The 27288-nt window shown below is 33.9% G+C and overlaps 2 protein-coding genes and 1 long non-coding RNA gene across 4 annotated transcripts; all 3 read left to right on the top strand.

Moving 5' to 3' along the window:
* Window positions 1–4032: 4032 nt before the first annotated feature.
* LOC110449152 (kyphoscoliosis peptidase-like) lies at window positions 4033–23116 on the top strand. 2 transcript variants are annotated; one of them, XM_021495822.1, is made up of 5 exons: window positions 4033–4570; window positions 15400–15839; window positions 18706–18821; window positions 20223–20339; window positions 20949–23116. In XM_021495822.1, exons 2-5 carry the CDS (start codon window positions 15426–15428, stop codon window positions 22252–22254), a joined length of 1953 nt encoding a protein of 650 aa, XP_021351497.1. In that variant the 5' UTR covers window positions 4033–4570; window positions 15400–15425; the 3' UTR covers window positions 22255–23116. The 2 variants fall into 2 exon arrangements, with proteins under 2 accessions (XP_021351497.1, XP_021351496.1); XM_021495821.1 differs by lacking the exon at window positions 4033–4570 and adding an exon at window positions 12034–12383.
* On the top strand, window positions 4569–9319 carry LOC110449153. The gene is made up of 2 exons (XM_021495823.1): window positions 4569–5725; window positions 8783–9319. The coding sequence occupies exons 1-2, from the start codon at window positions 5288–5290 to the stop codon at window positions 8840–8842; spliced, it is 498 nt and encodes a 165-aa protein (XP_021351498.1). The 5' UTR covers window positions 4569–5287; the 3' UTR covers window positions 8843–9319.
* A 116-nt stretch (window positions 23117–23232) lies between the features above and the next one.
* On the top strand, window positions 23233–24514 carry LOC110449168. The gene is made up of 2 exons (XR_002462825.1): window positions 23233–23722; window positions 23800–24514. It is a non-coding gene; the product is annotated as an uncharacterized LOC110449168 (long non-coding RNA).
* The last annotated feature ends 2774 nt before the right edge of the window (window positions 24515–27288 follow it).

The raw sequence follows: 27288 nt of genomic DNA, 5'->3' as shown, positions 1-27288 counted from the left end.
CCCCCCCCAACAGAGGTCTCTGGATCCGTCAATGTTTAACCAACTTCAGACTATCCCTCAATGTTTTTCTGATATAGCCTATTTTTCTAACCATTTTAGTGATATAAAATCGTCTTGTGAAAAGGTATAGGATGACTTGCCCGACCGCGCGGGTTTTCTTTGGGTACTCTTTAAGACCCCTGTGCGCTAACATCCGGGCCAACAAGAGTGATTGAATAAGTTGAAATAAGTTGTTTCATAATTGTTGTAAAATAAATGAATTTCATATTTAAAAGTACATGTATAATGTTGATGGACTGTGTAGATTTTCCATGAAGTAAATACACACACAAGTCAATTGCCAAGTCTTCACCCGGTAAAATGTAGGTCAACATATATGTGACACCATCTTTAAACAATTATAAAAACGACGTTGGTGGTAGGTGACACTGACCTCATATATCCGGATGACGATCTGATATACATTGATCGTAGTGTCAATGACATTTATCTAACTTTTCAATGTTTTCAAACCTTATTTTACTGCATAAAATAAAGTTTTATAATTTACATAGATTATTATGATAACCGGAATACTGCATATTAAAAAAGATCATGCATCTGGATAAATAAGTTAATGATTTTCTATTTTTAGCTCAATTATTGACCTTTTTTCCCTTTAACCCTGATCATTAAGCCTGTCTGACCTTCTTGTGTTTATAGGGCGTAATACTATACATATTACATCTTATGTTACCCTGATGACGTCCACAACTTAATATTCGTAGCCATAATTGGCACATTATGAGAAAAGTTAATACTACTACAGTTTGCGCTTTTTTATCCAGGATACAATCTTTTGCTTAAAACGGCCTTCGTTAATACTTTTTTCAAACATTTCCTCACCCTCGTTATCAATCTCTACCCAAACTATCGTTCCTTACACTATTCTGGGTAGTAATCGCCTCGTTACATAAGTGATTTTTACAATATGAGTAAAGATGAAAAGTTAGTTGTAATTCTAAGCAACCCTTACTTGGCGAGGTCCCGTGCCAAAACCTGTGTTAATATTCTTAACCGACGTCGCAACTTGATCTATAATTAAGCAGTAATGTGTCTTTTAATGTCAATTATTTTTGTAGTTTTATATTGGCAATTTGTTTTAAATTCATAAATGTATGCATATATGTAATACTTTTACAGTCTAGAATGTAAGGATGGGTGAGTAGACATATTTTAAAGATTGTAATACTTGTATCTTTTACATGTGACACTATAATAAACTAATTTGAATTGAATTTGAATTTGAATTTGTATACATACCTCCTCCCCNAATAAATTATCTTTCCTTGCACAGATAAAGCAAGTTTGGAATGGTTACTTTAGTGCCTGTGTTGTAACATACAAATGAGGTAAATCTATGAAAAAAGATCTAGATGCCATGGAAAGGGGTCACATCGCAAAAGCGAACACCAATATGCCTCCAGCACACGTACACGTATGGCATAGATTGATTGATAGGTTTTACGTCCGCTTCACTACCGAGTAGACGATATGGCATAGGACCAGTATATACGTATGCGTAGTTAGCGCCTATTGAGGCATTTACTGCAAAATCCTGATATCACGTTAACTAATTGTATAAAGTGTATACCTTTTTATACGAAGCTTTGTTTATTACAGCCTATATCAAATACCCTCAAATAATTCATGGAATATATAACTCCTGTGTAATGTAGACGGTAAAATCCCAACCCGGGGGTCAGATTTTTGAAATAATTGTATAGCGTGAGGCCTTGCTGAGTGCTCAACTTTAAAAATCTAATCCCATTGGTTGATATTTCTCTATTTAAATACATATCTCCCATATTTTCCTATCGTCAAATAAGTTGTGATTGCAATCCCAATGCACTGTGTGACTAAACTAGTGACGTTACCCTAGTGACACTGCTTTTAAAAAAAGATGACACTATAGTGACGTTTCTGAATAACAGAGTGTTTGAAATGTGTTTCCTTAGGTACGTAAAGAAAGCATATCTTTTCATTAGCCAAAACGAAGATGCACCTGTGAGGCGTGGGAGAAGGTGTATTTTACATATGCAGAAGTTGGAAAAATGAGGTCATCAACTTGTGTATGAATTTACTTTTTCGTTGCTGCTAAGTTAAAGTCATAAATCTGTAACATCACACACACGTTTCAGATATAGTAAACAATACCGTGCGTCATCACTCTAGATGTGACTGTACTATTTAATTAATACGAATAAAATGTTACAAGTATTCACTAATTGGTCGACACATACTTTATGAGAATTCAAAAAACTTCTTTATTTTTCTGTCTTTCTTACTAAAACTAGTACTTTCCCCTCTTTCATGTTGTATATTGAATTTTAATTTCAGTTCTAAAATGAAAATGCGTAAACCAGTATAACCATTTATTTCATGTTGACATTGATTATTATTCTGCCCTCAACTGATCACCGTGATATGCATGTTTATCACTGCAAACAAGATTATTTTAGCGTAAACTTTTCATGATTTTCGCGAGGACATGTTATATATCACAAATTCTCCTTTTGGTTACCCCGCGCCGGCCATCGGAACATCCTGGATGGCGAGTCCGCTAACCCGACGAGGCAAAAACTAGCTTGAACGGTGGGACTCGGGAAATACAAAGAACAGGTGTCTGTCAATCACCAATTAATTCCCTACATCACTACTCTTCAACCTTAACACTCGCGTGTTAAATCGACTAGTTCATTGATTGACAGGTGTCACTAATTATAGGTAATTATCTGTGTTCTGTATCTGCCAGGTAAGCTATTATACTTATCCCGTTACGTAATATAATTGACAATGGTCCATGAGTTATTCTTAACAAGGTGGCATGCGTCGTCTTCAAAGGACCATCAAATTCGATTAATAAATTACAGCTTCACACGCGAGTGTTTTCTTACAGGATATATATATACCGACGTTGATAATTACAATTAACAATACATCGAAAGGTCTTATTGACTTATTTTGTTCAAAGTCACACTTGAGTTACAGAATATGAGCAACACGTAATACAAATGTCATAAGTTAAGGTCAGATTGAAACATTGCAAGGGTAAGTTGTTTCGTTGTTTTCGTTATTAGTTTTCGCACTATTTTATAACAAAAATGTAAACACAAAAATACCGGTAAACAAACCTGTTTCACAGAACCAGTACAAAGACAAAAGATAATTTGACATAAAAACGTAAGTAACATCAATCACGCCCGGTGAAGTATTCACCTTGTTTAAAAGAGTGACAAGATATGCGTTTTGTGCTGTTGACACTACAGGTAAACAAGCAATAAAACAATGCGTAAACAGCGTATTTAGCTGTTGTTTCTCTCGGATCTTCTAACCTGACAAGAATACATAATAAGTTTTCTAATAATTGCGTAGTATCACGGACTAAGATAGCAATCTTATCTAATTCCGTGGTAGTGTGATATCTTAATACTTTAATACCGATCCTTAGCAGATCTGAATCTGGATATTTATATATAAGATGCTGATGTTATATCTTTATATATTTTTATCTGAAAGATTTTCACATGGAAAATTTCAAATTGAGAAATTATAGATTTTACAAGTCAGATATATTTGTATACTCCATTTCCATCATGTCTATCATGATTTGTGATTATATTTAATAAAAATCAACAGCAAACAATATATCGTACTTAATGCATAACATTTATAGTAAGCAGTATTACCTCATAGACTCAGTTTAATTATTTTTCTTTAGACTTTAGCCCGGATGATAGAAACCGGACGTTTTATAATATATGTTTTCTCTAATATACTTTTTAAAAAACACACTACAGTACAGCTTACATTTGATTAAAGTTTGAAGTAAACGTGCGATTCCATTTATTAATCGATAAAATATTTTTTTTTCAGGAAGGAATAACTCGAACAGAGTAAATCAATACGTTTCATATCACGAGTCTCAGGTAGATTTTTAAATAACAACGTCATGCCGTGGAATGTAGTGAAGAGCTAAACGGGTGTATAAAATCAAACCGGTTTTCTATAGAAAGAGTATAGGGGTGTTTGATTTCATCGTGGGACACAAGACAGCCTCGGTGTTAGACACACAAAGGCACACTTGAGCACACACCATTAACTACACCTGTATACACACACTCGTACCACGCCGCCTTCGGCCATGTGTCACCTAGTGCCGTAAACTTTCACTAACAACCAATAGTTCTGTTTATATGAAATATTATGAGCTTACAGGTGGACAAGGTACGGTGTATTCGGCCAAAGGGTCGGGAATAATTTGACGATAACTTGCACAGATATGCAGATTTCGGACCGAGTCGGCCGCGTTCTGATTCACCTGTCAGCGTCCTACGTATGTGGATACGTCATTCAGACACGCCTATAGGAGAGGATTTCAGTGTTAATTAAGAACCGACAATAACAACAGTGCTCCGATTTGTGATGGATCGTTACAAGGATATACAAAATTTACCTATATAAAGACAACGGAAGGTGTACCGGTGATGACAAGTTGTGGGTTTTTATGTAGATTAGTGACGTCATCGATGTAAGTAAATAACCAATGGTATTTTACATCCCAGTTTCTACAGGACTATCTACGTAGTATTATATAAGCTACGTAATCGAGTCAGTCAATTCAACGTTTCATATTGCATATAACCAATATATTTACCTCGACCGAGTTATTATTTGTACAGATGTACCACCGTTATACACAGCGATAGAACAGCCATATATAGACAGACTATCAACAAGACAAGTCCTTTTATTTCATACTGGTTTTTAAAACTCTTAATTAGGAAAGGTAAGGTTTTATATCCTTTAACACGTCGGTGATAGCGCAGTGATTCATACTTTAAGGAAATTAAGATAAAATTACACGCCGGATACAGATAGACTTACCTGTGATCTATCGACGTACAGCGATTGGATGGGGCAGACGGGTTTTACAGTTACCAATAGTTTATTTTAATCCTGCGGAGATTTACATTGTCATCAAATACAGTGTCTGTCTTACATCGACAACCGGACGCATACAGTGAAGACCAGTTCAACATCTGTACTGATGACTACGTAAATTTTGAAAACGAATTAATTCGATAATTATATCATTAAATACGAATCAATTCTACCGACATATTGTTGAATACGGAAAAGTGACACTTATGAAAACGGATTAATTCAACTAGTTCAACACTTGAATACGAACCAATCCACTGAAGGATATCTGATATAAAGTACGGCGGAGTGTATCGGTATCAAAATGGGTTGTTGTGAATCAAAGAATCTTACATACAACATAGAAAATGACGATAAAAACAGCGATATTGTTATCACGGATATAGTGGCTTACGGGAAATCACTAGAAAATGACAAAGGTGTATTGGATGATATCAACGGCAATGTGACCATCACCACAGAAACAGTTATCGTAGAGGATAAAAATTTGAAACAAGACGAATCAGAATTCACCGATGTTGATCTAAATGATCAGGACGCAGCTAATTTTGACTCAGCAAAATTAGAAATAAGTGATTTAAAGGGGACAGAACCACCCACAGAAGATGAGACTGATGCTGAAAAAGATACAGAAGAGGAGTCAACGGTGTCTCTTCCGCCTCCAAGACCTCCACAGAAACTCCGGAAAGATCTCGTACCCGACGTCAAGGTCTTCGCTAGAATAGACAATATAGCTGAACAGGTAATTAAACATTAATGACATCAATTAAAGAGTAAAACTTTTATTCTGTGTTCAAAACCAGTCCCTGTTAAGGTGATAATTTGTGTAAAGAAAACACCGTTTGCCAATGATTTGTAAGAACTTTGTAGATACTTTAAGTCGAATACCGTTTCCGATCGACTTTTTGGCCGCGTTGATTTAAGCGAGTTACAAAAAAGTAAATCGCCACACACAGTCCATGCTTGAGCAAGAGTACTGATTCATGATTATGGGCCCAGATTTCTGGACAAGTATGCTCTAGGATTAATTATTGTCATTCAATATGATAATAATATAAACTATTTCAACTAATTGTGCTTTCAAACGTATCTTGATACCATAGTTTGATCTATTGACGGGTACCACATGTGCTGACGGGATCACCAGTATAGCCTTAGGACGATTGTCGGTTCATTGTGAAGATTTCCGTTTCTTCTGATGTTTTTCTCATTTTGTCCCTATTGTTTTTCTTGAATCTACTCTGTGTCGTTTAGATCAGTAAATGTTTGGGAAAATCTACGTAAAGTGACGTATATTAGGTGGTTTATTTAGTGAACAGTGACAACACTAGAGTGGATTCAAGTATATGAGCTAATAAATAATTTGTTTTTAAATCAAATATTGTAAATAACATTATTTTCGCAAGATATTTTTTTTTTTGATAATTTGCGACAAAAGTCATTAACAAATATAAAAATTCCAAAAATATTTATTTCATGAATAATAACCATTAACATCGAAATAGAATATAACACCCTCTTTGGCGGCAAATTTAATTATTTGAGAACAAAATCTTCAGGTTCAATTCGTGAAATAATGTACACGCGAAATGAGTGATTTGCAGTGTATTAATTAGTATAAGATATCTCTAATTACATTAAACATTACCACACACTTGGAACTTATTACCATTGTGTATATACGATTCTACTAGAGAGGCTTTATTCTTCACTTATCACGATCATTGCTTGGTTTACAACTGTGCTAATGTCTGGCTGGATTACAGATCTTAGATCGTTAGTGGTATACATTACTGGACCTGGCTATAAACCGTTTAACTAGAGTACAAAATGTGAGTCAGGAAACGTTTACCCTTATTAAACACTAGGTTAAATCGCTCATATTTGTGTGGATTGGCCAGGTATCATTTTGGTGTTATTGATGTTATTGTCACTGTTTAAAGCTAACAATTATACATGTATGCTGGTAACATTACTGTATACCTTGGTGTTCACCATGTTCTTGTAATTGTCTAAAAATGACAATGATACAGGTATACTGATAACAGAAACTAGGAGGCTAACAATACTTTTTGTTTGGTGTTCTCCATGTACCTGTAATTGTTTAAAGCTAACAATGGAACACGTGCATGTATACTGATACAAATAACTAGGAAGATGACGATGCTTTTTGTTTGGTGTTCTCCATGGTCCTGTAATTGTTTAAAAGTATGTTCCTGTAATTGTTTAAATCTGACAATGATACAGGTGTACTGAGACCAGTTACCAAGAAGCTAACAATACGTTTTATGTGGTGTTTTCGATGTTTCTGTAATTGTTTAAATCTAACAATCGTACACATATACCGATAACAGTAACCAGGAAGCTGACAATACATTTTGTTTGGTTCCTGTTATTGGTTACCAAGCTAACAACACTGTGAGTGACAGTGATACTATATAACGAAATACATTACTTTACTCTGCCGATAAGATGGGTCGTTTACCGGCTACCTATCTAGCCACGTACTGGACAAAACATGACAGCCTGTCGTCAATGTCCTGGGTTATTAATGCGTACCTTTATGGCTTTTATCGTATACTAATATGCAGTATGACCCCATTACTATGTGCAGTATCACGAACAGGACGTCACAAGAAGCAGTACAGTGACGTCACAAATTTACGACAAAAACAAAAACTTGGCCCGTATTCACGAAACCGTTCTCATGCTCAAACTCAGGTCCTGTGCTCAAGCCCATTTTTTTTTTATTCTGGAAAATTGCTTGAGATTTCCGTGCGAGTTAATTGTTATAAAAGGACAATATGCAGAATAAAAGCAAAAACAAAAATGCTTTTCGCTTGATGAATATTGTTTCCTTGCATAACATCATACATAAATATTTACATTCTATATGCTTAGACCCGTTGACAAAAATTACATTCATAAATGCATAACACAGGTGTTCATAGAATCTCAGCACGTGGGAACTGATAGTAACCTGATCACACTGCGTAGTAATACACTACAAAAACTACTCACTCGGAACGACCGACCTAGATGCTTAATTCTTACATCTTAAAATATTATTGAACTGTGCTTTGTGAAATATCCACGTATTCACGTGTCCTGTGCTACAAATAAACATTGAATATGGAACTACATTTTGTTGTGTTATTGTTGTTGACGGTTGCTAAGATCTCTCACGATAGTGTCACATTTCCCCGCGAAAAAACACTGTTCTCGCCACTGCGTTGCACCCGTGTATAAGCAGGAACAAACCCTGTTTATTTGTTTTATTCGTTGTTATATCGATCCACTGAAAGGATTCGTCAATGTAAATATAAGGAATGATATTTATTTTTTCAACATTTATGAGGTCATAACAACAATGGGTTTTTGGACATATTTTACATGAATCGCTAACGCGATTCATTCAATATGTCCATAAACCCATTGTTGTTATGACCTCATAAATGTTGAAAAAATAAAAAAACATTCCTTAAATAGATCAATTTCGATACACCCTTCACATAGTTTGATAACTGAAAAGTGTCATAGCTGCTTTGTAAATGACTTTCCTTTCTATAAAGCAGGAGACATCACAAAGATTGTCACAACTATTACAGTTAAATGATACTTGAGTTTCGTGATGTCCTTCTGTGTATCTTGGTATCTCATTCTTTCCACCTTTTATCTTTTCGTATTGAGTTTGATTGTGTTGTTCCAATTTAGATCTTGAAGGTTGGCATGTTCATGCATATTCTTTTCTGTATTACTTTTCAATTTATATCTCATGTGACGTGTTTTGTAATTTCAGGTACCCCAAACAGAACAAAAAACAGTGGAAGCCCTCGCCAAATACCTTACCGACGACTGAAACAAAGAATTAGAATGAATAATCATGTGCAACTTACCACGTACAAGTTCGAAGAAATGGTTCAAGCTTAAATACTCAATCAGATATGATGACAAGTGTGCAAAACATGTGGTACTGTTTGAGTATCATCCTTGTGTTGGGGTCACAGCCTAACCATACATATAGAGACAAACTACTGGTGGTATTATACGGAAGTCTATAAACTTATCAAGATTTTCCTTAGGTATAAACAATATGAGAAAATGTCATAATATCTGATGGGTATACATACCTGTTGTCGGTACAAACAAACAGTTGACTTTTATTTGCTTACGTGATAACAACAAATTGTGTACGTCATTGTTTTTGTCTGGTAAATCTGATGAAAAAATAAGTTCATACTTTAGTCTCCAGGTTGAATGTGATGCCACCTAGAACAAGTTCAATTTTTACCAGCTTAATTTTATATTCACTTACAATCAGTTGTATTCTCATTTTGTTTTTGTTATATAAAAGCATTTCTTTTGACTGAACGATCAATAAGAAAGTGTCGAAAATACTCAGCCTAACTTAACATTACAAAGTTCGTCACACTTATCACTTGGCTAATATAGCTTGGCACATCTGACTTTTTATCATGCCTAATAATTCAATTCTCTATTTCAAACATTTTGCAAATAGTTATTATTTTAACTGAAACATATAACAATAATTGTTTTTCGCGAATTCCATTTTGGCGAATATTCACCAAAATATAATATAATGATTTAAATTGTATTATATCGAATATTCGTCAAAATTTGCATTTTAAAAAAACAAGTGAAATTACAGCATCAATTGGTAAGATATGACTTCGTGATTAATGTGTATTCGAGATATCAAAGTTCATGGTTATACAGTGTTTTACTATATATTTTCAGAGTGATGATGAAAATGTAAACGATTTCCAAATATAGAAATTGCCTTCCATAGTAAACGCATTATCATGTGTATTTTTATACATTTTATTATTGTTATAAATCACACTTTTTTGATCGTCCCCTGTTGTCAATTTATTAATGCTAGAACTGTGTGAGATTATTGTACTAAATGTTATATATGTTGTGATTATAGTGCAATAAGTACAACACATCTGGTAGATGAAGTACACAGCAGAGACTGAGGCCTGCTAGCATCAATGATTATTTCTTAATATCGTTTTTATTTATGATTTTGTTTTTACAATTATGAGTTTGAAGAGATTTTAATGTATATAAATATTTGATAAAACATTTACTGTTTTTGTAAATCAAGTAGCACTTACAGTTGATTGTTTTCTCCACTTTTGATTCAAATGTATATCAAGTAAAAGCAAATCGGTCCTTGATGAAAGGGACTTCCATTTAAATAGTAAACTAAAGTCTGTACAGTTTCTAAAACAAAAAGAATCTTTGTACTGTGTTTTAACACCGTATAGTCACTAGCAAAATGCAAAATGGGTCAAAATATGTTAAACCTTTGCCATTATAATTTAATTTTTATCGAATTTACATATGAAAATGTTATTTTAGATTGATATTCTATTTAATGTGTTTCTTTGATAATATTTTACAAATATGATTTACATTGTTATTATATATAAAAGTATTGACATTTATAAATATTCATTAAATGAATGAATGTTTATGAATGATTTAATATTAATGAATGAATGAATTTTTATAAAGGAATGAGTTTAATGAATGAATGAATATGAAAGATGTGAATAAATAGATAAGGGAATGAGTGAGAGTGTGCCTGATTGACAGAATAAAAAAAAGAATGACTGATTGATTGAATGAATGAGGGAGAGGAGAAAGACTGATTGAATGAATGAATGAGGGAGAGGAGAAAGAATATGACAACAACTAAAATCACACAAATGCTTTAACATTATATGAGGCCTTTGTAATAAAATGTTGATAATCGATTTAAATATTTGTTTTGTTCTCTATCGTGCGCCCAGGGTTCGACACCTGTTCTGTACGCCGGGACTAGACCAGTACAACCACTAACCCTAACTAGTCCATTGGACTTGTGAAAAATGTAGTATCACAACTTCATGAGATAGATATATTATCAGATAAGAGTATTCCTTTTGAAAAACTGCTTAAAATACGGATATATGATATGAAAATTATCAAACTTGTCCTAAAACTTAACAATATCTTTACGTTAGTAGGTTTTTATGTCTCCTACCATCAGATTTTTCATTTTTATGTTTTATGCTAGAGGTGTTCCTTGAGGAAAGTTTGGACAAGTTGCACTGACGTAGGACTAGCAAATAATAAATTTAACTAGTCTTGTGGACTACCAAACAAAACAGTTAGTGTCTAACCCTTAATTTCTAAAGTTCTATTCTATAACGTTAATATTCCTTGTTACAAGATAGTAATGAAGCCAGCTAATAGCGATGTCACAGCATATTGTAGGATATAGTTTGTTTGTTTCTGAGAACTTGAATGCAAATGCAATAGTTAAAGTATTAGCAAAACGTCCCCCTTGGAATAATGATTAAAACCTAGACCCTTAACGTTTATACTGATGATGTGTTTGGATCTTTTTGATGATAGATGATGATTAATTTACAATTCTTTGTTAAAATTGTGTGTATTGTGTAAGACAGTTATATGAACAATTCAATTGTTTCGGTATTTCTTTGTAAATTTATATTGCGCAGCACTGTGGACAGAAGGCTTAATAATAGTGTGAAAACAATAACATTTCCAAAAATAGTATAAAACTACAATAGGGTACACCCTGGCTCAAATGTCCAACTTTGAACTTCATTTAAATATTATTTTAGGAATCCTTAAACGTCAAAGTAGCCTATTTTCCAACATTGACCTAAATCGGAGACGTGCAACTGCTTTTCTGACCTTGATTAAATTATTATTAATGAAGTGTAAACACGGTATTCACATATATCATTATAAAAATATCATTTTACCATTTTCTGACATATACACAGAAGCTTCACATACTTTGCCAATTTAGTCTGGAGCGATCCAAATATACACACGTTGTGTGTGTATAATAACAGAATACCTATATAAGACATACCGATCTCGCTCCCCGATCACCTACTAATCTATCAAACATATTTAAAAGCCAGGTTAGCTTGCCACGTGACGGCTTCCTTTATTAAAATAAGTATATACCCCGACATACCTGGGGTCAAAGGTCAACGTCTATAAACTTCTTGGGTTGCTAGCAATTTGCCAATCTGTTTGGAATTACGTTCTGGTTGTCCCAACAGACATACAAGAACCTGCAGGTGTCTGTTGTGCTACTTACATACACGAGATTTTTTAACTGGGACTCAAGTATGGAACATCAGACGAGTTAATACTAGCAGACGGCATGAACAGGGAATGGTGTTAATGGCACACTATTACATATGGATGGTGAACAGTATATAACCTAACATGGATAAAACACCAGACATGAACAAGTGGCATGGGCATGTGTACTTAGCGATGTTTAACAGTGATATTTAGGGTATAGCAGTATTGGAAAGTGTTCTTAGTTGATTTGACGGGAGGTAGGTAAAACGTCAATATCACATTTGGTTCCCATACGTTTGTATAGATTGGATAAATAAGTGAAGATCCGTGTATTGCTTGGCTGTGTCAATGCAATCCCACCGGCACGGCATTATAACTATATACCGTATACCTGTTGTTTTCTTAATGGCTAATCACGAGTCACGAACGTTCATAAATATTCCATAATTGATACAATGCGTTCGATATACACATCAATAGTTCATGTTTACGTACGTCTTTAAGTTGACTTTGTTCCGGATAGGTTCTAAAGGACTCTCAACGGAACGTAAACGAAACGAAGACCAAAAACAAAACGGAAATACATCATAAGTACTTTCAGGGCACACAAATTGGGGCTCCGAAGGTATAAGTGTTTCCCGAAGCATATATGGCATTCATCAATATGTCAAATCCCTGAATGAAGCGATTTATTACTGATTTTAAACTTGTCTTTATCAGTGGCAGGTGCGTTTGAAATCAAGCCATGATGGCAAAACTAATTAAGGATCCATGTCCAAATACAGCCAAAAGCACTAGAGCGAATTCCATTTTTGTACACACAGTAACCTCCTCTTATTTTGTTTATCCTATTACTGTGGTGCGACTTGACAGGGGACGGTTTACCAGGTGGCTCAATTCGGTAGACCAACAATATAATGATCAGAGGTCAAAGGTTCGAATCTTGGTCTGGCCCAATGTTTTAATACTCAGAAGATTTTTATATTTAGTTTGTTTTTTGTTAACTTTATCTTTATTATTTTCTACTATACAATCCCTACAAGTTAATGCTTTGTTAGAACTGAACTATAAATACTATAGCCATGCCGACACAAGTCTTCTATCCATAGTTATAGGATTTGTAAGTGGTACAGGGATCCTTAAACTACTGACATTCTGTAACCTATACATTGTGCAGCATGAACACGTGGCATATTACAGTTTAGGCGAATTATAAGTGTAACAATAATTCACTCGGGGCTATAAGCGCTGGTTACGTCTGGGCGTGGATTAAATACAGCAGGATTATAAACAGGTGAAATAAGCAGAAAATCAGTGCGGGGTTAATATACCATATAACATATGTCTACCGTAACCGCCCGTGTATGTATGATTTTATACACTTGGACAAGCAATAAACAAATTCATAAAAGTGACTGATAAAAAGAGGAGATACTTGCTGGTATACAACAAAACTCCTTTAATTGCCATCATTTGTCATCCTTGATTTGAGGTGGAAAATGAAACAGCATGTGGTGAGAAATAGAGATTGTATGGGAGATCTAAACTGTAGCTAACGTCTTAGTCTATGACAAGGACACGTTTTTCACAGTTTGACTTTCTAAACAATATTAACTTGGACAAAAACAAAGCATTAATCTAACAATGGCATGTTGGTATATTTTTGACATAGGGAAAGCATGTAACATACAATAACAAAAGAGCTAAGCCCGTTTATCGATTCTGCCAGGCAATTTATTGCAGTTGATAATAGTTGTGATCCATGAAATATTAATGTTTCCCATCAATTGCGTCAATGTTGATTTATATCCTTTTTGGAAAATTGCGAACGAAATCTTCTTTAGAATTCAGTTGGATTATAAACATAATGATATGTGGAAACAATCTATAAATTAGAAAAAAACAGAGATATACATGAATAAATATGTATATATGTTTATATTTATATTACCTTGATATGATTGTGTGAATCCATAGACATGCATATTGGGCCAAGTCAACTTTAAATTAAAATATCAATTAGGCTCATGCAATATTGATAACAAAAAGTACCGTCAATACACAATGACACATTCAGTACACAAATTCGATACACTCTTAATACCACTAAATCTTACACTGCAATCGTAATATATTATAATCTTAAGAGCATGGCCTATTTATTTGTAGTAGATAGTGTTATGAAATCTTATAGTCAGTGTCCCTTAGCATTGTAAGCTTAGTTATGTTAATATTTAAGAAATTTAACATGTAAATCTAACAAGGCTTTTGACTTGAGTCAAGTTTCATTTTAAAAAAATGAAACGTTATGTGTGGGTGACAAGCAAAACTCTGTGAATCATTTTTAAGGAAATTTCTCACACAGGATGACACATGGCGCGTTGCGATTTTATCTACCACCATATGGCTGTTAGTTCAGGTAGGATGTCACATAAATCCTATTTGATATTCGGTATGACATCGGTTTCACAGCTTTAAAATGGCGACATAAGCGATGGTCTTTTGTGTGCCAACAAAGCCTCCTGTAATACTATACTGTCTACGTATGTGCAAGTTACACCTCGTCTTAAACTCACTTGTAAATAAAACTATCAATAGAGGTGTTCATGGAGATTCATTGTATGATAAAAATAAAATTGAATAGTAAACTAAAGTCTGTACAGTTTCTAAAAATGAAAAAGAATCTTTGTACTGTGTGTTAACACCGTATAGTCACTATCAAAATGCAAAAATATATTAGTCAAAATATGTTAAACCTTTGCCATTATAATTTAAAAAATAAAATGGGCAGTTCACCATTCCATGTGAATCGGTATCTATTTCATCTTTATTGAATCTCCCGCCTCCTTTGAATGTGATATATCGGAAGATTATTTTTGGTACACTCGAATTTATTTCCAAAAACTCAACAATATTTGTTATACATGTATTTATGTTTTGCTCTCGTCTTTCTGACTTCATACTCCTTTCCATTATCGTTGATGGTACCATTTATTGACCTATATTCTAGTGTTTGGCAACGATGTACCATTAGAATATTTTCAAATATTCAGTCGATCAATTCAACAATCTTAAATCAGTACATAATTTATCACTTGTTACGTAATTCTTTTCTTGTTGTATCTAAATGAAATATGTGGTACTTTCACAATACCTCTAAACATATCTGTTTACCGAGGCCATGTTTTCATGATTGAAACTGTTCAGTTTTCTTGTATGTTAAGCAAAGTATTACAAACGATATCGTGATTTTACAATAATATTACTTTTCAGGCATAATTTTCACATAACCAACTACAATGGGATGTGGATCGTCAAAATCTGAATTCATCCAAGTAGTAAATGTACCCTCTACAACCACTTCAACAATAGAGAGAAAAGAGCGCCACGTCCATTTCCCAGACCCTGAATTTGTCCTCCATAAGATACCGGGTAGCAGGCTACAAAATGGTATCAATCACAACACCAACGGAAGTAGACCAGTCTTCAAACGGGTTCAGTCGCCTAAGATTCCTGCCAACACACGCGCTTCTAATTTCAAGATGGCGCCTCCTTTAGTACCGACTTCACCTAAACTGACTGTTCCTAGAAAGAGACCTAAGGTACCCCTGGCGGATGTAGAACTACCCCCTCCACGTCCACCTTCAACTAAACGGGAGGACATCATTTCAGATGTCGCCGCTTTAAACAAAGTAGACGAGCATGCACTCACCGTAAGTTCAATGTTATATCATAATGCATTGGTTATTTCCTATTCTACTTAAATTATAACGTGCCAGATAATTTATAACCTATCTTTTCATTTCTTTATATATATGTTGTAAGATGAGAAATGAATAGCCTTTATTTTAAATTATTGTACTGAGTACGATGCGCATGTTGTGTTACCAGTTATTGAGAATTGCTTTATTGCATGTTGGTTGGCTTCAAATTGACATTGCATGCACTAAATAGACGTTTTCTGCCGAGGATAGTGTTATTAATAGTAAATATGTAGATAAATCACCGGCAGTCATTTTCATTTCCTTGTTTCATTACTTTAACTGTTCACCACACCTTCCTCTATATAATATATATAACTAGTAACAGAGTGTGTATGAGTTAGTCACATTATTTATGAATTTACAAAACCTTGATATAAGGATTTTTTTTATGTTAACTTCAAATTTATTTAATAATCTCTTTTTAAAAGTTGCTTTCTATCGCTTAACAGCTCAGTTTAACAACATATCACGTATTTTACACCAACATTTCCAGTATATCGAGGTTTTACTTTATACTAAACTCACCATTACTTCTTGCACGAGAATAACACTTTAGTTGGGAAGAAGTAAAAAATCACATTTTCACACAAGTAGTACGCTATAAACTGTTACATATTTATAAAAGTTTTTCAGAGTCAGAGTGAGGAACATTTGAAATGTTATATAAATATACACATGGATATGCATTTACTTCGATGTTTTTTAATCATGCGGTTGTAAGTAACGATATACATTGACGTCATAATTACGAATAAACGACTTCAGACAACGTTATAATGTACTAGCGATCTCTAACATTTTAATAACGTTTGAACAATGTCGACCATTGACTTCGTTTTGAGATATACACTACATTTTACGATCATCTAAAGTCTGACCACGTAAGTATGTATGAACAAGCTCATACATTATAACCTACACACAACTTTGGCGTCGTTATTACGTATACACGACGTCTGACATAGTTATTATTCACTCAATTATCTCGAATTCATCAATTCGAAAATATTCATTAATCTTTAACATTTTTCTGTTACGTATTTGGAAGAAGACATTTTAAAGCCAACTTTCTTCTGAAAAATATAATTGTTTCCATAATAATTTCTGCTGTGTATTTTATATTGGATATATCAAATGACCCTTCACTTGAACATTTTATACTCTATAAGATTTTTTTAATGTATGTATACATAGATTGCTTTTACGTTGTTTTAAACAGAACGACCCACAAGTAGTATTACCATGCTATAGCACAGTTGAAAAGATTAAGAAGGATGCGGTAGTATTAAAGGTTTATATAACCTTGACCTTTGCGATGGTGCTGGTGAATGTTCATATGACCATGACCTTTGTTATGGTGCTGGTGAATGTTTATATGACCTTAATCTTTGTAATGGTGTTGATAAAGGTTTATATGACCTTGATATTTGTTATGATGCTGGTGAAGGTTTATATGACCTTGGCTTTCATTAAAATGTCGGTGGATTTCGGGGTTTTCTGGGATTGTGTCGGGATTATATGGTACTGTAAATCATTCATATTTTCTGCATGTGCATGGTGTTGGTATGGACGAAAAAGTTAGCCTTTCAATAATGCAGGTGTATATATATATATGTATATATATATATATATATATATTACACTTACAGCTCCTGAAAAAGAAAAAAATATACACTGTATGTGATACTAGAATACAAATTTCAATTTTAAAGGCATTTTTTTTTCGAAAACATATTAGAGAATATTTGCATAATATGGTTTAATTAATAAACAAGTGAGCATAAAAAGCTTATATAAAAATGAACACTACCAGAAGGAGCGACAATAACCAGATTTACATTCCCAGTTTTATTGTACATTTGCTATAAAGAGATACACATTTAATAAATAAGCATCCTCTTAACCTATTAACCCCTAAAGTCACATTTGAACCTTACCTAACCAAAGACTGGGCGAGTCCAGTTTATATATGAAGGGATGAATGAGTTAAGATTGTGTGTTTGTTGAATTCTTGTAACGGACGGAAAACGTAAGTTAGGGAAGAATGAAATAAAACCTTAATATTATAAATATATCAATCGTAGGAATTACCATATTGGCTTAAGGTCGGTTAGAAAACACCAGATACATTGATTCAGTGGATAGTTTGAACCAAAATAAAGTTATAACCTGCACCCCATACTCGGTAATAACACCCGTTTGTAGGAACGACTACTCTGGCACGTGTTACTCATGATGTCACATTCTTTGAACTGATGAATTCATGTTTGATAGATAAACCTGTGTTCCCTATTAGAAAGAGGATTTGCATGGAAACAATATAACTATCAAAGGTCAAAGCGAAAAGCCACTTTGGCAGGCAAAAGTAGTAGCGTTTCTCAAGCCCAAGGTTTACCTTGGAAATAAGGGATGGACCATACTATATAGTACATTAGGAAAGTATGTATTGTATCATTACGGTACGTTAAAACATAAGCTGACAACACATTAAAAAAAAGTCATTATATTGCGAAACATGCAGGAAGAGAGATTAACCGTACCTACGACATGTATCAAATAAGGCTGACTCATGTAGCATTGCCGTGATGGTATTACACGCATTTAAGGTATGCGGATATACCGAATTAACTATTCTGAATAAATTAAGTCACTATATTAATCACGTAATCAATTAAGTAGATGAATGAATTAACTCTGCTCTGTCAATCTATTAGTAATAAATGTGCACCGAAATATCCAGACTTGCACTCTTTATATGGGAATAGAATCCTGTCATCAATTTGTCATTTACTTTTTATTCGCCCGACATTTGAAGGCTCCGAGGTCAATGGAAGGGTCAGTCGAGATCCTAGCAAGATACCTAATGGTACCGGCTCGATCTGACCTGGAGAAGGTTCGAGGATTTTACAGATGGATCACAAACAACATTGCGTAAGACGGAATATATATATATCTGTATGACACAATACATTGTCTTCCACTCTTTTTATCAATAAATATATATGTTATGTTACATATTATATATTTGAAGACATGATTAATGTTTACAGTGAGTAGTGATAGATGAATGGTTATTTAATTTGAAGCAGAAAATGATCTTAACATTTTCTTCAGGATGGTAAATATAGCTTGTATGCATGATCATATTGCACTTACAATGAAAAGGTGTCTTTTGTCTGATATAGGTGACAAAGTTCACACCACACTAGTCATCAAAACGTCACACATAAGCATTTCATTGGATGTGCTATAATAATTTGTATGCAATTGAAACAGAAAACAAGATATTTATCGCTCAAAACATCTGTCATGCGAAACAATTTTAGTTTAAGACAATATCAATTTGTATGGTTTGCAGTGATTAGTTTAATGGTGGCTTGAGTGAAATATTTGAGTTTGTTTTGTCGTAAGATGAGTGTTAGGCAGTGATTTGTGGTGCTAAAACATAACAAACCTTTGCACTGTTCATATACACTATGATATACACTAACACTTAACGGCTAACAACATAAACACATTGTTTTTATTTTGCAACAGTCATTTTAGATAGATAATGTTTTCTATGAAATTCATCAAAGCTGTAATAAGTGAATGGATCAAACAAAAATAGTTACATAATATCATTATTTGTTTTCTTTTTAATCACTTTCTTTGTCAATGTCTAATCAAATATCTAATTCAGTATTTTACTCAGGAGTTTCCTCAAAGAATAAACCTGAAACATTTTACTCACAATTAGAAAAAGACTTTTTTTTTATGTAAATACATCACACGTACAATTATGCAATCAAAAGGAAAATATCAGTTAAAAAATTGAACAGAAGAGAATTTGTCATCAATCTTGAAATAACCAATTTCAACTTGATAGTTAAATGCAATGCATTACTGTTAATTAAAATTGTTAATGATTAAACAAAACTGTGTATACTGCTACAAACCCGTATTATTGGTTTTATAATATTTATCTACATAATACGGTGTTTGCACAATTAAACAAAGAGCATATAGTAGTTATTGCTACTTCGCGCAAATTTACTTTTTCGCAATTTTGTAAAAACCAAAAAACATAAACGTGCGGGAATTCGATCTTTTATTTGAAAGCATAAAACTCTCGTAATGCACTTAGGTCATAACTTTAATACACTTTTGCAACATTGCTTGAGATAACATCAAAATGTTCTTACACCTTAAAGATACCCCAAACATTCAATTGTATTTTCATAATATGGAGGAAGCAACATAAATTAAACAGGAACATATCCTCTTAAGGCCTGTATACAGAAGAAATACCGGGCGAGACTCTACCGTAATACTGTTTTCCTCCCTTATCAGGTACGACACTGACTCCCATTTCCTCGGGAAGCGGAAGCCGGTGGACGCTGAGTCTGTTCTGAGGCTGAAGAGGGCAGTTAGTTCGGGCTACTCTAACCTGTTCGCCGGGATGTGTAGGTCTGTTCACCTAATGTATCAATGTACCATAACGAGAACTATTTATACTTTAAATATTTACAAACTAAGACAAAATTGAACATTAATGTCGAAAAAAGACAAAACAGGAACTGAGAAGATATCAAAGCCAAATGAAAGACAACTGGAACTGAGGAAATATCAAACAAAATTACAAAGTTTTACAAGTTAATGATTCTGAAAGCAAGGAGTACATTTTTGCTTATTAAGTGGGAAAGTGCAGCAAACAAAACGGCAAAATTAGTTAGTTAGAAAATGTCTAACAGCTACCAAATTTCTGTTTGGTGTTTTTTTTCAAGAAAGCCGATTTTAGAAGGAAATAGCAAAATCGTCAAAGTTTTACTTTATAAAAACAATGTACATTTAATACGTTCATAGTGTATGAAGTAAAACTTTGATATAACAAAATGATTTATAGGTTAAAAACTGGGCTTATTTTTGCACGATTCTTTATTTTATGTAAATAAAATTGATCAGCATTTAACCAATTTACCTGTTATCGTATTATGTCATATTTATCAGAAATGAACAAAGTAGATAAAACACTTGACTCGATCCTGCATGCTTCATGTTTGTATTCTTTCCATGTAGAGTTGCCAGGATCCCAGCGAAGTGTATTCAAGGTTTTGCAAAGGGCTTTGATTACAACCCTTTCGAAAACTTCCACGAGCTTGACTCCACCAATCACTGCTGGAATGCCGTCTATGTGCAGGATGACTGGAGATTTATAGAATGTTCGTGGGGCGCCGGACATCTAGACTCGAACAAAAAGTTCATTTACTCGTTTAAAGAGTTTTATTTCATGCCAGACCCAGAGGAAGTCATTTTCGCACACTTTCCGTGTATGGGTACAGATCTGGCGGAGAGTAAACCCTGGCAACTCCTTGAGGAGCCATTGGATTTAGCAAAATTCAACAAAGTTCTGAAACCAGTGTATAGGGCCATCGGTTGGGGAGTGCAATTTGTGTCACATAAAATAAGTGTGTTAGACGTCTGGAAGAAGGTCAACGTCACAATTCAGAGTGGCGATAAGGTTTCCTTAGGAGTTGTGAGTGCTCAACTGATTCAGAATGAAAAAGAGATTCGACATCATATTATGATCTTAAAGCTATCGGATGGAAAGTTTCAAGTGACGGTTCGTCCGCCAACAAAAGGTAAATACATTCTGAAAATTCTTGGTAATGTCGATCCTGACGCCACGGAGACTCTAGGACTTGTGGAATACTACCTTCGGTGTCATGAAGCTATACCAGACTGCCAGCCGTATCCGGATCATTTTGGACCTTGGGGTCCTGTGACAGCAGTGCAATCATTCGGTTTTGTTTCCCCGGAGTCTATAAATCCTTCTATTGTCACAGACAATGGTCGCGTGACCTTCAGCTTGGAAACGAGTAAATGTATAGAAGCGGTCACACGACTTAGTTACGGTTTGGGAAATATTGCAGACATTGATGACTACGCAATGCTGGAGAGTACGGCTAACGAAGTTCACATAACAGCACATTTTCCCAGGAATGGGTTCTACAAACTCAAGATAATGAGTAAGTCGGACAAAGACGATTATAAACAAGCCATTAACTATATCATAGAATGTCGTAAAACTATAGAACTCAGCTCACCTCTACCCAAAGTTTACAAATTTGCCCGGGAATACCAATGTCGTCTGCTCGAGCCTTTGGATCTTCTTGTGACAGGCAGAACAGAAATAAATGTGCGGTTCATGTCAGATAAAGTGAAAGCCGCTACTATTCTTGGAAGAAAGTTTCAGAACGTTAGCAACAATGAATGGGAAGCGGTAGTGACGTCATGTTCTCCAGGAGAGAAATTTATTGTATACGGCAGTATATCCGGTACTGCTGGGTCGTTCAAGAGTTTATACGAGTTCAAGATAGTGTAACTGCTGTAATCTCGATAATACGTTTTATGTTCATATTTTTTAATCTTGTTATTCCATACATCGATTGAAGACTAGACTAGTGTTATCTTAATCTTATTAATGTAAGAAAGACATTCCATGAAATGTGAAGTGTAATCACTGCATTTCGCGTAAGCTATCGTTAGTTGCTATGTATACATGTTTGTTCACTCGTCAATGATTGAAAACAGATGCTCAACGTAACATGCGATCCTGCCTAATGACCACCTGGAATAAACAATAACTTGATGGAAGAGGTCAGTAGCATTGCATAAAAAGTTTTGTAGTGCTATAGATATTGTTTCTTTGGCACTGCTTCATCGTTAAGCTTTGGATTAGGACAGACACTGATTTTCAACATCAACACTTTATGAGTCTTATAACCAGGAACCCTTCTTTAAAAAGCAGTGACATGCATTTGCATTTAAATGTGCAGGTTGTGTTCAAGGCTAGTTTTCGCTGCAGAAACGCTTACATGTCCTCTTGGGTACACATGAATCGATACATTGGCTAGGTCGTTCTGTGTTTCAAGGGACGTAACTCCAGTTTCTGAACATTAACATTGAATAGGACGTAGGTATAGTTATATACCCGATACACAGTCATTTTACTAATTCAAGGTAGGGTAACACTGCTCACGTACATATTTAGCGGTTATTCTGTTCTGCACTTATTATTATAATAACGATTGCGCTAATTGCAATTTCGGTATCTAATTTTTGCTTTGTGAGCATGCTAAACCAACAGTTCACTAATATCTGTTATAAATCTTCAGTGCGCAAAATTATGCCTACGCTGAAATAAGTACGTCTATAGTATACCTGATATTCCGTCTTTTCGTGTTGCAGAGTTATCTGCTCTTTTTAACAGGTATTAATTGTTACGTCATTTGTTTGTGAGAGTAACGTCATCAAATTTTGAGAAAACGACGTAATTTTCTCACACAAACCATATGACGTAACAACCAATACCTGCTCACACGAGAAGATAACTCTGCAATACGCAAAGACGGAATATCAGTATATGACTTCATGATACCAAGCTTAATTTTGAGACAACATTGATATGATGTAGATCAGTCACTAGTAGATAGTCATGTGCAATAATACAATTAATTATTTAACCTAGTTCTCAGGAATCTAGTTAGTAATTTAATAACAATTACATATGTTCTGTATAGTTCGAAAACGTTTACTTGATGATATGTCAGTATGGGAAACGTATATAAGACATATATTTCATGTTATGTGATATTTATCAGATTAAAATAAGGGAAGAAAATTATAATCGCGAAGAAAAGGTTACCTCTTATTTTTCAGTTAGAGAAACGTAAAGAAGACAAATATCTCAAGAAAAGTATCATTTGATGTTCGTTAGAATTACAAATGTGAAGGAAATGTTAATGGCGAAAATAATTTATCTGACATTTGTCAGCATGAGAAACGTGAAGGTGATGTAAAGGTGATGTAGTGTAATCACATTGTATGTGAGGTTTGTTGGAATAAGAAACGTGAAGGTGATGTAAAGGTGATGTAAAGGTGATGCAGTGTAAACACATTGTATGTGAGGTTTGTTGGAATAAGAAACGTGAAGGTGATGTAAACGTGATGTAAAGGTGATGTAGTGGAGACACATTGTATGTGAGGTTTGTTGGAATAAGAAACGTGAAAGAATTGCAGATAGAGAGAATAATTTTACCTTGTGTATATCAGTATTGAGAAATGTAAATGTGATGCTTATCTCTAGGATTGTGTTATTAACAAATAATTCCTGTTTTACTATGATTCATGTCAATAAACTTTTTTGAAGAGGTTTATTTCGAGAAAATTTGCATAACATGTACACTCGCTAAGATGTACCACATTAAGGTAGAGGGTCCCATCATATTTACAACTGTAAACTGGCATTGAAAAGTGTTGTTTCTGTTAAAATGTTAATTCCTATACAGTTATGCTAAGAATATTAAAAACAAGTGTTCACGACAAATACGTGCATTTTGTTATTGAAGAATTCGTGGAAAAGGATTTTATGAATTATGTCCTCAACACAACTTAATACTGTTGAACAACAGTGACGACTGCGTTGCCCTTTAAGCGAGTGTGACAATATTAATTACGTGAGAATGTATTCATTAATTGAGTGAGAAATTGTTCAATGCAATGTGGGATACCTTTCATCCCAATTTCATAATAACAGAATTAATATGGCGTATAAACGATTAAGTTATTTTAAGTTTCTGGGATTTATGCGTGTTTTGTTTTATTTTTGTTTTCTTGGTATTTTTATTATTAATAATAGTATTACTTTTGTAACAGTTATTATCAAAGCATCACTACCTATCGAAACCTATATATGTATTTACAAAATAAGTCGCTTTCTGAAAGTTTGTTTTGTATTGCTTGTCATGTTTATTTAGTTTGGGAAGCTGAATAGTTGATTGAACTAGTGGATAACTGATAATCATGTCAAAGACGTTGATACTTAACGGTATATGTGAAGTAAAATAACAACAACAACAACAACAACAAAATACAACGTCAAACACTCAGGTCAAAATTCCAACCCAAAGCAACATGAACTGGATAGATATCCCAAAAGAACAAACAACGAAATACAATATAAAGCCCACAGGTAAAAATCCCAACCCAAAGCAACAGGAACCGGATAGATAAACCGAAATCAAAGGAAATGCATCATGATCCCTCACCTTATTAAAACAAAGACGAATAACCCAGGTGATCCGGAAATAAAAGCGTTTCCTGCGGAACACGTGATATCAGTGATAACTTCTCTCATTGAAAGTATTGAAAGTATTGAAAGTATAATCATCTGCAACAAATAAAGTAAAACAAAAAAATATAAGATACACAATTTGATATAAAATATATTCATCCAGTTAAAAAAAAACAAAAAACAACAACAACATTTATAAAGAACATTTTATTAAATGAATTGTGATTTGCTATTTGTTACTTAATTTGTTAAATTATATAGGTGTACTTGTAAAAAGAGGTGTCAATTGACCCATTAAACTTGCTGTCAATTAAATAAACACTGCAAAATCTTTGACTGATTTAAGTGTTATGTCATTGAACATTTATAAATATTGAATTAATTCCTTTTTCAAAAAATATCGTCACATGTATTTCGTAAGATCATTTAGCGAGTTCAAATCCCAGCAAAAAAAGATTATAAAAATTGTTTACAGTACATATTGGGACAGTACATTAAACACCTAAATGACATGTTCCATATGATTACTAGTAGTAAAAGTAGTAGTAAAATAGTTTATTATTAAAGTATAACATGTTTTAACATACATTGTACATACATAAACACGGCATTTACACAAGGTAATATTAAAATATCCGGTCAATTCTGACATACGAGACACTATACAATCTACATATATGCATTTCATTTTTACCATTAAAAGCTAGTAACATCTGTGATATATTCATTACAATTGTCATATAATTATAATCAATAGTTATTAAAACAGTCTATAAAACATTTTATAAAGAACAGCTGCTAATGAACATCGTAAATCTTCTTCATTCAATAAAAAAATATGAGTTTCTCTTGGGAATTAAATGTTAAGAAAAAATACTCGAATGCACCAGTGGTAAACGGCGCAATCGACAGAAATGAGGAGACATCTCAGCAAGGGCATGGATAATATACACCAAACCCTATTAGGTAGTAACAGTAAGATTATTGAATGGCATAGCTACATATACCATCAGTTGCATCGCATGTCCCGTCAAGGCCAAAGCAGAATACGATTTAAACCGAGGTTGGAAGCAATACGGTTGTGAGTATAATACAGGAGGATTGTATAGAAACGTCATGTAACACTGGAAAGATATCGAGAAAGGTGAGACGCCGTAATGGAGGCATTCGAAACCAGAATACATAATCTGGAAAGGGTCATAGAAAAGAATACAAAAGAAATCGAACTTCCGGACCATAGTTACAAAGCTGTTGGAACAAATGAAAGAGATCTAACGTCATTACGACATCGGACATCTTTGACGTACTGGGTATGGTAATTTATGAAGTATATGACAAGGTGCAAAAGACAGAGCGCAAATAGTGAACTATAGCCACCAAAATGCAATGGAGACCGTGTATAATGAAAGATAAAAAAACCCATTATTTCTGCAAATCCAACAATGATACTTTTGGTAATTGGTATTTGCTAAGATAAATGTATATCTTTATTTAAACAATTTTCAAAAACATTTCATTATGTTAAGATCAGTACTATTCTATTTAAAAATTCAAATTCAAAGTCATGGGGCACCCATCGGCAAATTTTAATGTACCTCAGTTTTATCGAATATACACAATCACAGACTAATTACGACATAAAAGACCAAACTTATACAAGAACTAATTATGATACACATATCATAGGGTTTATCTAAGAAAAAGCCGTGAAAGGCAAGAAATCTCGACGTGCTTACATTTATAAGAATTTTCTACAGACGAAGTAAGTGAATAAAATATATTTGAAAAAAGAAGAAGATGAAAACAATGCATTGCTTTTAAAGTCTCGTTAGTTACTGCCAGCAAAAGATGTGACATGAAAATTCACGTATTTTTTTTAAAAAAAAACATTATCGAAATACCACTTGATAAACAGGACAGACTACTGATGGGAATTATTTACTGATCTGTTAGGACAGAGAACAATGACAAACGTGCTTGGAAAAGTAAAACAGTTTCCCTCTCTGCTGATGTATGCTGATCCCGGGGACTTGAATCTCTCAAATATCAACTGGAGTCACATTGCCGTAGCAAATCATTGGAAAAAAAAGAAAATTCTACTAGGCCCTATAGAAGCAATCTCTCGTATTCTGGGAAATCCTTTTAGTCTGATTATTAACAAAAAACACCCCACTTTTTGTATGAATACTATTAAATTTCGTACTTTCACGAAGTAATTTCTGATTTGGAATTTTACATAAACCTTCGAGATTTTTCAATATGTGTAGACACAACAACACTATT

Source organism: Mizuhopecten yessoensis, unplaced genomic scaffold (assembly GCF_002113885.1).
Source record: "Mizuhopecten yessoensis strain PY_sf001 unplaced genomic scaffold, ASM211388v2 scaffold4511, whole genome shotgun sequence".
NCBI lineage: Eukaryota > Metazoa > Mollusca > Bivalvia > Pectinida > Pectinidae > Mizuhopecten > Mizuhopecten yessoensis.
This window is presented reverse-complemented; position numbering and strand designations above follow the sequence as displayed.

Coding starts and splice junctions, on each gene's coding strand:
- LOC110449152 (XM_021495822.1), top strand. CDS start 15,426: ATGGGATGTGGATCGTCAAAATCTGAATTCATCCAAGTAGTAAATGTA. Junction 15,840..18,705: donor TAGACGAGCATGCACTCACC/GTAAGTTCAATG, acceptor CGACATTTGAAG/GCTCCGAGGTCAATGGAAGG. Junction 20,340..20,948: donor CTGTTCGCCGGGATGTGTAG/GTCTGTTCACCT, acceptor CTTTCCATGTAG/AGTTGCCAGGATCCCAGCGA.
- LOC110449153 (XM_021495823.1), top strand. CDS start 5,288: ATGGGTTGTTGTGAATCAAAGAATCTTACATACAACATAGAAAATGAC. Junction 5,726..8,782: donor TAGACAATATAGCTGAACAG/GTAATTAAACAT, acceptor TTGTAATTTCAG/GTACCCCAAACAGAACAAAA.